Source organism: Cheilinus undulatus, linkage group 23, assembly GCF_018320785.1.
Source record: "Cheilinus undulatus linkage group 23, ASM1832078v1, whole genome shotgun sequence".
NCBI lineage: Eukaryota > Metazoa > Chordata > Actinopteri > Labriformes > Labridae > Cheilinus > Cheilinus undulatus.
In genome coordinates this window covers 23,796,680-23,807,729 of record NC_054887.1, presented here as the reverse complement: position 1 = coordinate 23,807,729, position 11,050 = coordinate 23,796,680, and the positions used below count along the sequence as shown (strand labels likewise).

The window sequence follows — 11,050 nt, the reverse complement described above, 5'->3', positions numbered from 1 at the left end:
AGTACCAGTAAATAAGGAAGAACAATAGTGTTGACTGTGCTGCGGTCAGCCTGCCGTTCCCACATCGGTGCCAGCAAACACGCAGCTATTGAATAAAGAAGAGGAAGGAAAGTGCTTCTTTGTTTGGAGGTATAAAGCTACAGCAAGTCTGCTCTGCATGAAAGTAAACTGTACCAGATTTAAAGACAAAAATCAATCTCTTTACCTGCACGCCTCTCTTCCCTTTCTACACATATAATCTTCTAACCACATAATAGGCCGCCGTTTACTGACACACTCATTAAAATGATCAAGTAACAGTAAAATATTGAAGTAAAAGACATGATGATAGATAGATAGATAGATAGATAGATAGATAGATAGAAAGACAGATAGAAAGACAGATAGATCCCGAAGGAAATTCGAGTTTCAGCTGTTCCATTATACAGGTAACAAGGACAGTAAAAAAACAATAAGATCTAATCAAAAACAGCAAAACAGCTCTGTTGTGTAGATGTGCAGAAAGCAGGCAGAAAAAATATAAAAGAAAAAGATATATACAAATATACAAGGACAGTGTGTAACTGTTTCAGGCCAATAAAATAAAATAAATAACATCAGAAGCAGGATACCTTGAGGTGAACATGTGAGGAGATACAGTCTTGAATAAATATATAAACATATGGACACAGTATGCTTCAGCATACCAAAAGATTTTGGACAATTCCATGCTCCCAACTTTGTGGAAAGAGTTTGAGGATGGCTCCTTCCTGCTCCAACATGACTGTCCACCAGTGCACAAAGCAAGGTCCATAAAGACATGGATGAGAGAGTCTGGTGTGGATGAACTTGACTGGCCTGCACAGAGTCGTGACCTCAACCCGATAGAACACCTTTAGGATGAATTAGAGCGGACACTGAGAGCCAGGCCTTGTCATCCAACATCAGTGTGTGACCTCACAAATGTGCATCTGGAAGAATGGTCAAAAATTCCCATAAACACACTCCTAAACCTTGTGGAAAGCCTTCCCAGAAGGGCTGAAGCTGTTACAGCTGCAAAGGTTGGACTGACGTCATATTAAACCCTATAGATTAAGAATGGGATGTCACTTAAGTTCAATTGCGAGTCAAGGCAGGAGAGCAAATACTTTTGGCAATATAGTGTAGATAGGTAGGTAGGTAGGCACCATTGTGCATGTAGTGGATTTTTTTTTACTACTTTTCTGTAACTTCAACACTGAAAGAAAACTCCAAGGCACTCATATGCACATTTTTATTCGTTAACATTAATAATCTAAAATCATAATAGCATATTTCATACTTTCCATCATGTCTATTCAGCATTCTTGCACTTTTTTTACATCACATCCAGGTGATCAGCATGGCCTGTGCTCATAGATATCTCCAGATTTATTGACTTTTTTGATGATAATATGGACTGTAAGTTGGGATATTCAACATCTTAGTGATTTTACATCAGGGAACTTTTGTCTGAAAGTTTTCTGACATTTTTAGATGCACTTTTGGACAGATGAGTGAACCTCTGCCCATGTTTCCTTCAGAGAGACTCTGCCTCTCTAAAATGCACCTTTAATACCAAGTCACATTACTGATCTGTTGACAGTTAATCTTATTAGCTCCTGATATATTTAAATCTAAAATATGTGTTTATGAGATTTGAAAATCCTTTCTTTCTGTTTTTTTTTTTTTACATTTTACACTGTGCCCATACTTGTATCATGAGCTACCATGACCTGTGGTTAATTCAAGCTACATAACACATGGAAGTGTTGAAAGTTTTCTCAGACCCCACTGCGGGAAGCCTGAACAGCAGCACACATCTGTGAGGCCTGAGCTGCACGCCGACAGGTTGTGGTCTGAAATTTACGGTGTTGATCTGAAAAAAGTTCCCCCCTGAATAGAACGAGAGAAAGGTGGAGAGGGTGAGTGGACGAGGTTTGTGGTTCTTTGTTTTTTTTTTTATCAGGGTGCTGCACCGGCAGGAAACACGCCCACACTCACACACGGACATTTGCATGCACGCACCCACGGACACTCCTTCCTCCCCGTACAAACACACTAAATAAACACAATGGTAATTTACTGTGATAAGGTGTTTTTCTTTGGGGAGAAAAACAGTTAAGAAAATACTGAGGCTGATCAGATTAAATGGCTTTAAAAGAAGCCATCAGGTCACTCCACTGATGTAATATCACCCCTTATGGCATCGCTGTAATCTGTGCATCTCCATTTCTTTGTTTCCATCAGGTTTCCAGCTCAGCCCTGACAGTCGCCACACTACAACTGGGCAGAAAGGGGAACTTCAGGTGCGAGTCGGTTGATATTTAAAACTGCACGCTAGAGATAAATGAACTTCTCAAAAAAGCTTGTGTTTATTTGAACAGGGAGGGGGGGTTGGCTTTGACCTGAGAAAAAACAAGCAGAGTGTGAGTTCAACAGCGATGACCACAATATTAACCATTAACCTTTACAGGCACACTTATCTGAAACTCTTTATGGCATTCTGCTCAATTGGAAAACCAAATTATCTCAGCTTTTATTCTAATGGGGTTTTGGTAACACAACCAGCCTTTATACACTTGTGGAGAGCACGGCATGGAGCTTACTTAATGACTTCTTTTATGTAGGAACTTGCATGAAAACCATGGAGTGAACTGCAGAGTGATGCAGCTTTTAAAGATGGTGAAATAAACTTTTTAAAGGCGTTTTAAAGCAGTAGATACAACATTACAAGAATGATGGGACACTTTTATTTATGTTTTGCAGTTGGGAAAAGAAGGGAATATTATTCACAGTCAACTGTAAATTATGTTATTAGAAAGTTGAAGCGTTTAGGAACAACAGCAAATCAGCCATGAGACGAAGACCATGTGAAATCCCAGAGTGGGTTCAATGACTGCTAGGGTGCATAGTGCGTCATAGTCGCCAACGCTTGTTGATTCCATGGCTCAAGAACAGAATTTCCACTGGCATTAATGTAAGCATAAAAACTTCAACAGGAGCTTCATGGAATGGATTTCTATGGCCAAACAACTGCATGCAAGCCTCTCATGACCGAGTCAAATGCAAGAAATTGGATGGAGTGGTGTAAAGCAGCCTCACACTGGACTGCCAAATAGGCAGGAGTCCAGGTTTGGCGGATGCCGGGAGAACGTTAGCTGCCTGACTCCACTGTGCCAAATGTAAAGTTTGGTCTAGTAGGGTTAATGGTATGGGGCTGTTTCTCAGGGTTTAGGCTAGGCCCCATATCTCCAGGCCAGCGTGGTGAATGTACAGGTCACAACATTTTGGAGTTGTTGGATTTTGTATTTGATAAGTTTGATGAGGGAAAGCAAAAATTCCGTCTGCTAAAATAGCGTTCACGGTGCAGCTGGTTGAACGGTCCCCCCAGATCTAGAAACAGCTTGAACCGACAACTAAAGAAAATGGACCTATTACTAAGACAATAGAAATTATGGCAATGGGCGAATTTGCCAAAATGTTGAAGTATCCCTCTAAACTTATGTTTTTCATATATTGAACTTTTTGATTTATAATTGTGATTTTTAATTCCATAATTTAAAATTTTAGATGCACAATTTAAAGTTCAAACTCATATTTTGATCTTTAAAACTCATTATTTCAACTGTAAGCTCATTTTTTGACCTTGTCAATGCCTAACTCTAACTTTTAATCCTATATTTTGAACTTTTAGACTCAGAATTTAAAATTCCAACTCATATTTTGACCTTTAAAACTCATGATTTTGACCTTAATCTCAAATTTTTAACTTTTAGACACACAGTATAAAATTGTTTCTCATATCTTGGCATTTTAAACTTCTGATTTTGGATTTTATCTTATATTTTGACCTTTAAAACTCACATTTTGACTTTTCTGTCATATTTTAATCTTTTAGACTTACAATTTAAAATTCAAACTCGTATTTTTCCCAGTAAAACTCATGATATCAAATATGATCTAATATTTTGACCGTTTCAACTTATTTCAAATTTATGTTTTATTTGGACCTTTAAAACTTATGTTCTAAAATTGTATCTCATATTTTGATCTTTCAAACTCATCATTTAGAATTTCATCACATATTTTAAACTTAAAACTCATGCTTTTGACTTTTATCTAAGATTTTGACCTTTTAAACGCATGATTTGAAAATTTATCTCATATATTTTACTTTTAATTTGGTGTTTTGACTTATTGAACACATACATTTGAATTTCTATTTCAGATTTTGAGCCTTCAAACTAATCATTTTGAGTTTTACAAAATTTTTTAAATCATTAATCATCAGTGTCGAATTGCTTTTTTTCATTTATTACTGAGGAAAATGAGGTTGACAGTTTGAGGTTAAATGTTGACCCTGTTAGGCTCTCAGGTTAGACCTAAATTCAGAATCTGGCCCCTGCTGTGATTGAGTTTGACACTCATGATTTACAGGCTTAAATTCTTAAGCAACCATTTTTAAAAATCAAAAGCAAAAACCTTTCCATGATCTCTAAGATATGTATGATTATTATTAATATTTTATTTACTGTTGCAATGTGAGGGATGTAAATGCTTCCTACTTCTCTTGTTTGTTGAATATTGTCCTTTTTTTCTTATTAAGATGTAACAGCAGACTTAAAGGGGTTTTCTAAAATTTATAAAGGTTTTATTGTTAGTTTTCAATGACTCAAGATAAAGATTTGCTTTAAAATTGACCTTTTAAGTGACCAAAGATAAGTGTTATTGGATTTATTATAAGCTAGTGGTTGCTATTGTTCAGCCACAGTCTCATATCATACAGACTTTTCATGCAAATATTTATTTATTTACTTTACCTCTTTTTTAGCTAGAAAACAATGGAACACAGTTACAAATTTCCTGCAGCTCTATAGGTTCAAATTTCAATTTTCAGATAAACATATTACTGAACAGCACACATAATAAACTTGAATGTTAGATACATATCTCGCCCGGTATGCAAATTCTCAGGTCAGAAAGAGAATTGATGGTATTCCTGGGTTGAGAGTGCAATAAAGGAGGTTTTTGTTGTCCACAGATTGTGATCTTAACCCTGAGAGGAGAGTGTGATGTTCAGATGTGTATCTGTGCTTCCAGAAAAAGAAGAAGTGAATGTTACTTTAAACCATTTAAATGACCGGCCTCTCTTACCTGTCGATAAGGCTGAACAGGTGGAGAGGTCTGACATGGAGGCCTATATATACCTGTCCAAATGCTGCACACCTGCATGAGAGTAAGACAGAGACAGTTCTAAGACAGGCCTTCACAGAGGGAAACAGACAGACGTGCAACATGGTGAGTCTGGGGGATGCTTAGACTCTGTCATATGCAGGTGTATCATCTTTGTTTGCATTTAAATATTGTTTAAAACTAAAGTAAATTAATGTGATTTTCTTGTTTTCCAGACCTCCTTGGACAGCGACATCAACCAACACTTCCAGGATGCGATTGATGTGATTCAACAGCATTCAAATAACTCATATTATGACTCAGGTGACTACAGCCATTAAAATGAATCATATCAATCAAAGTTTTTCACTCTTTTATTGTGTAATAAAAGCAGTTTTGATGAATGATTGATGTAGGTGTAGGTGTAATGATCACCTTTTTGTCCTTCCAGAATACACATACTATGAGACCCTGGGTCCCTGCTGCCTCGTCACGCACCCGTCTGATGTGGCTCCCCCGGTGTATGAGTGGAACGACATGGCTGTAAGTAACAGGGAAAAGATGAAGACGAGGAAAGGGTCCACTTTAGGATACAGGTGCAGATCATAAATTTGACTAATATTTGACTGAACAAATAATATTTACTGTTCCACACAATTAATGATATTAAGTCACAATCAGCTTGAACATATTAAGTTTAATGATTTTATTTTGGTTTATCTTACAACAAACTTATGGGCTAATTTAACTGGATTTCATATGCATAAGGTGATCTTGAAGGGATATTTCGGTATTTTTGAAGTTCGGTTGTACGAGGTACTTTGTAATACAAATGTGTGTTGCCCTTTTAATCTCCTATGTCCCAGCCTCCTTAAACTCAGGACACATTTAAATTAAATACTCATTTATTGAGAACTTTGAATTGTGAGGTGAATATTCCAATCCTAAACCTCTAAATCAAATTTCATTAGAATAATACTGTCACAATTTGCATCAAAATTTTCTGTTGCATTTTTTTAGAAATACCTATTTAATATATAAGAAAATACACATTTATTTTGGAGATTTTTTCTACCAGAACACTGCTGTCACCACCAAATGAGGGCTGTCCATAATATGGAGTGCTTAAAAAATTTATTAGACCACCACCCAAAGTAAGGTTTATGCCACTGCTGCCGTAAATTAACAGCATTGGTAATTACCAAAATCATTTTTTATGTTTCTGCAATGGTTAATACACCAATATGTAGAAGCTCTTTAACCCAAATGATATTTTTAATGCTAAAATATAATTATTATTTTTATCCATGAATTTTCAAATTTACTGATTTACAAAAGAACTGCAAACATTGTACAGCACATTATTACTTCTTGATTAATATGTCAAATTATAGTTATTTACTTGCATTCCTGAACAGAAAAAATTAGTTTAAGTGGTTGAATGTTATGCTTGATTAATTTCTGACTTCTCAGAGAAGCCCAGTGAGCCAGCTCAAATTTGGGGAGAAAAAGGTGAATTCAGTTTGAAATTCCTCATTCCTCCAAAGTTAGTGCTGCTAACATTTTTAAACGTCTTAAATGAACAAACATACATTTGAATAAGTCAATAAATCAATGGATCCTTTGATCCTTCTTGTGTTTAAAGGACTGTCAATAATAGTTGGTATAGGCTGTGATACATTAAATTTAAGACAAAAAAAAGAGATTTAAAAAAATATGAAAATAATATAATTTTAAAACTAAATACATCATATGCAAATTATTATACGTGTTTTTTAGAGCATTGTATGATATTTATGATTGATGAGGTGTGCTGTAACACCGTTTAATTTAAACAAAACAAAACAAAACAAAAAAAGAGCCGTTGCAGTGGTCACTCCTGAAAAATCCTGACTCCTGTATGTCAGTGAAGTATCCCCGACTAGCTCATGGTAACACGGGAAAAGACGTTACTACAGAGACTGAGCAGGGCGCTTAAAAACACGTTTGTCATCGGCGTTTTCTACCTCTACCGGTCCGTGTATAGTCTTTGAAATGTATCAGCAACGGTAAAAATCTTTGACCCTGTCGGCTGTCACATCCGGAGGCTTTTTGAAAACAGTGCGGAGATAAGTAGACGGAGAAAAGCGCAGCAGGAGGCAGTAGCGAACTTTTCTTCTTCGTGTGTTGATTTGTTGCCTACTTCCTCTTCTTCGTTGGTGGTTTAATAGCGGTTAGTCAACACTTAGCAATACCAAAATATACCATAAAACTGTTGTCACCACCAAATGAGTGCTGTCATTACTGCATCATGGCATAGTTCTAAGAAATAGAAAAAATTAAACCATTTATTATGATGTTTGATAATGTTTATTTGAAATTAATTCAAACTAATCCATCCTTACTTTTGAAAACAGTTCAAATAAATATATGTCTTTAAAACAAAAAAATATGGTTACTTATAGTGAAACGTCCCTAAAATTATGTTTAATTAGATATTTTTAAGTCTTATAGTAGCACAGCTTATATCACATGTATCAGTTGTATGTGTAATGAGAAGAGCATAGGGGAAAAGATGCAGAGAAGTTCTTTTTTTCTCTTTATTCATTATTTTTCTCTTCCAGCAGCAGCCTTGGCCTCAGGTCATTCCTGAAGTCTCCCTTGGTCACACGATGCAGACTGAGGTCCCTCAGTTTTACTCAGTTTTACCACCACAGAGAAATAGCAAAGGTGGGTAGAATTCTATAGCCTCACAGGTTCAGTCCCATTTGTACATTTCAAATCCACCCCTCAGTTTTACCACTTTTTTTCAACATTTAACCCATTTTTGCTACTTTTTGCCCATTTCTGCTACATCTTTTTGTCTATGTCAATCAATTTTTGGTGCTTTTTGCTCAGCTTTGAACATTTCACCAATTTGTTGCCCATTTTGCCTCTTATTTTCTATTAGTCCCACTTCATTTTCCCTCTTCGTTTTTATCACGTTTTACCTCTTTTTTTTTTTTTCACTTTCTTTGCAACTTTTAATCCATAATTGCTTCTTTGTGCCATACATTTTTGTCTCTTTCAACCCATTTCTGGCATTTTTTACTCAGTTTTGCCAGTTAATCCATTTTGTTTTTTGCCATTTTGCCTCTTTCCTCCTATTTATCCCACTTCTTTTGGTCACTTTCAACCCACTTGGTCACTTTTTGCCATTTGCCCTATTTTGCCACTTTTTTCTCTTTTTTTTTTTTTTTTTTTTTTTTGACTTTTGCCCGTTTCTGCCACTTTTTTGTTGCTACTTTTAACCCATGTTTGTACCTTTTTGCCGCTGCTTTTTGTCACTTTTGACTTGTTTTTGACCAATTCTTGCAGCTTTTTTTTTTTTTTACCTTATTGTTGTCCCATTTTTGCCCCTTTGACCCCTTTTTTTGCCACTTTTTCATCACTTTTCACCACTTCTTTCTGCCACTTTTGTCATCTATTTTGCTGAATTTTTGCCCTGTTTCTGCCACTTTCCCCCCATGTTTCCCACTTTTTGCTACTTTTTTGATTTTGCTGACATCTATGTGCCCCCAGTTTGGCTGGGCCCTTGAAAGCTATCCCTCGTATGGGTGGCCTCAGTCAGTGGTACTCGGTCTTCAGTGCTGATTGGCTATTAAACATGTGATATCTATCAAATCAGATTGTGCTGTGGGTAGGAAAATTGGTTAGACTGGGGAGAGAGATTTAGAGCAGCAAAGCTAATTTCTAATTGATTGGCAAAGTGGGAAGGCAAAGGGATGTATTGGGATTGTGCCAAAGTAATATCAGTTTAAGTTTTTCTATTCTTGCATCCCTGATTCTAGCCTGTTCTCTCTTCAGGTCGTAAGAAGCTCAGACTCTATGAATACCTCCACGAAGCTCTGAACGACCCCAACATGGGTGACACCATCCAGTGGACAGACAGCAGCAGCGGCACCTTTCACTTCATCTCCAAGAACAAGGAGAAGCTGGCTGAGTGCTGGGGCCAACGCAAGGGCAACCGCAAGACCATGACCTACCAGAAGATGGCCAGAGCTCTGAGAAACTACAGCCGCACTGGTGAGATCATGAAAGTGAGGCGCAAACTCACCTACCAGTTCAACCCCGACATCCTGCACCGACTCGGCTCCACGCACGTGACCATGCACTTGCCGGGGCACCACACCCAGGAGGAGGGGAGCACGTGGCAGCAGAGCACGGCGGAGCAGAGCTTCTGTGGGCCTGCAGCCATGGAGAGGCACAGACACAGCTGTTTCAGACACTTCCAGCTGCAGGAGGATTACGACCTGGCCTCCAGCTTCACCTCACACAGCATCACCCCGCTGTAAGCTGGAGGACGGGTTGATCAACAGCTTCCTAAAAACTGCTCATCTGCTGCTGCCAAACACTCACCATCCACAGCACATGCATGAATGGATCTGCTTTGTTTAATAGAACATCATGTAGGACAACACATGTTAATTTTCACTTCAACACATATGGATTTAGGAATTTGATTTTTTTTTAAATATCCCTGAGCATAACTACTAAAAATGATCAATTTGACTGTTGTTCCTCAAAATCAACCACTAACGTTACAGAATGCGTTGTTTTATTCTGCAATAATAGAGAGATTAAAAATGCAATTATAATGGGAGTAAATGGGAGCACAATTTTATATCCGACACGACAAAAAATAATCATGCTTTAAAATAATTTTTTTGTTAATCTTTGACACATCCAAGGTTACAATTTTCCAAAGCCCCCTGTCATATATTATATAGAAAATAACTCATTATATGTGTGTGATTTTAACAGAAAACAGTGGCATCATGGATTCAAACAGGCATTAAAAGGGTTAAAAATCCTGAAATAATTAAATATTTGGTAGTTCTGATAAGGACTGAAGTTCATTAAAAGATTTTAGCCAAAAAAGTGAAAAGTATAAATTTGTAATATCTTTATAGCAGTTTGGTTAGTGCACATTAATTTTTTGCTTATGAGGGAGCAACATTTAAATCAGACACTATACAAAAAATATATATATATATTTTTTTAGAAAATAAAGAATTTTCTGTAATTTTTCCATTAAAAAATCAGTTAAACCATTAATATCCCCAAATATCCCAATATTTGGTAGCTTTGGTCAGCACTGAAGTGGCTGAAAAAATTAATCAAAGACTTTAGGGGACATATTTTTATATAACTTTTATAACATTTTCAAATTAATATTTTTCAAAGTGAACATTTTTGTCCTGAAAGGCTTATTTGGGTCATGAATCTCAATTATATAGTCGGGTTAAGAGTAAGTATTTAGTCAGAAACAATCCCCCTTTTTTAACTCTGGAGAGCTGAATTAAACTAAAGTGATTTTTTTTAAATTTATTCTAAAAATGTGGAAAAAAATATGAACATGCAAAGAAAAAGAAACAGTCAAGCACATGAGTCCTATACTATCTCCGTTTGTCATGTGTGTACTAATCTAACTAGCATACATTGTGTTTAATAATTAATATTTAATAAACATAAAAATGAATTAATTAAAAGAAAATAATCAAATATATAATAATAAAATAATGATTTGAAATAAAATAAATAATAATTTAATAGTTTACTTTCTTGAATTGGTCAAATTATTGACCAGTGAGATTAGACAATGTTTACAGCACTAATGATCTGTGTAGCCTTCTAATTCACATTATACACATTAGAACAATAGTGCCATTAAAACATGTTTTTTGTTACCACATTTAAGGTCTTTTCTGTATTTTTATTTTTACACTGTAACCTGATTAAATACTTGTAACTTAAAAAAACTGTAAATGTACTGTAAATACTTGTAAACAATAAAAAGAAAAAAGAAACTACTATTGAATGAATCAATGTTTTTCATCTGTTTCTAACACTTTGAAAT

General features: G+C 36.0%; 1 protein-coding gene across 1 annotated transcript; it reads left to right on the top strand.

The window, feature by feature from the left end:
- The first annotated feature begins 1,412 nt into the window (after positions 1-1,412).
- spic (Spi-C transcription factor (Spi-1/PU.1 related)) lies at positions 1,413-10,139 on the top strand. The gene is made up of 6 exons (XM_041781359.1): positions 1,413-1,419; positions 2,248-2,306; positions 5,409-5,496; positions 5,624-5,715; positions 7,776-7,881; positions 8,998-10,139. The coding sequence occupies exons 1-6, from the start codon at positions 1,413-1,415 to the stop codon at positions 9,483-9,485; spliced, it is 840 nt and encodes a 279-aa protein (XP_041637293.1). The 3' UTR covers positions 9,486-10,139.
- Positions 10,140-11,050: the final 911 nt, after the last annotated feature.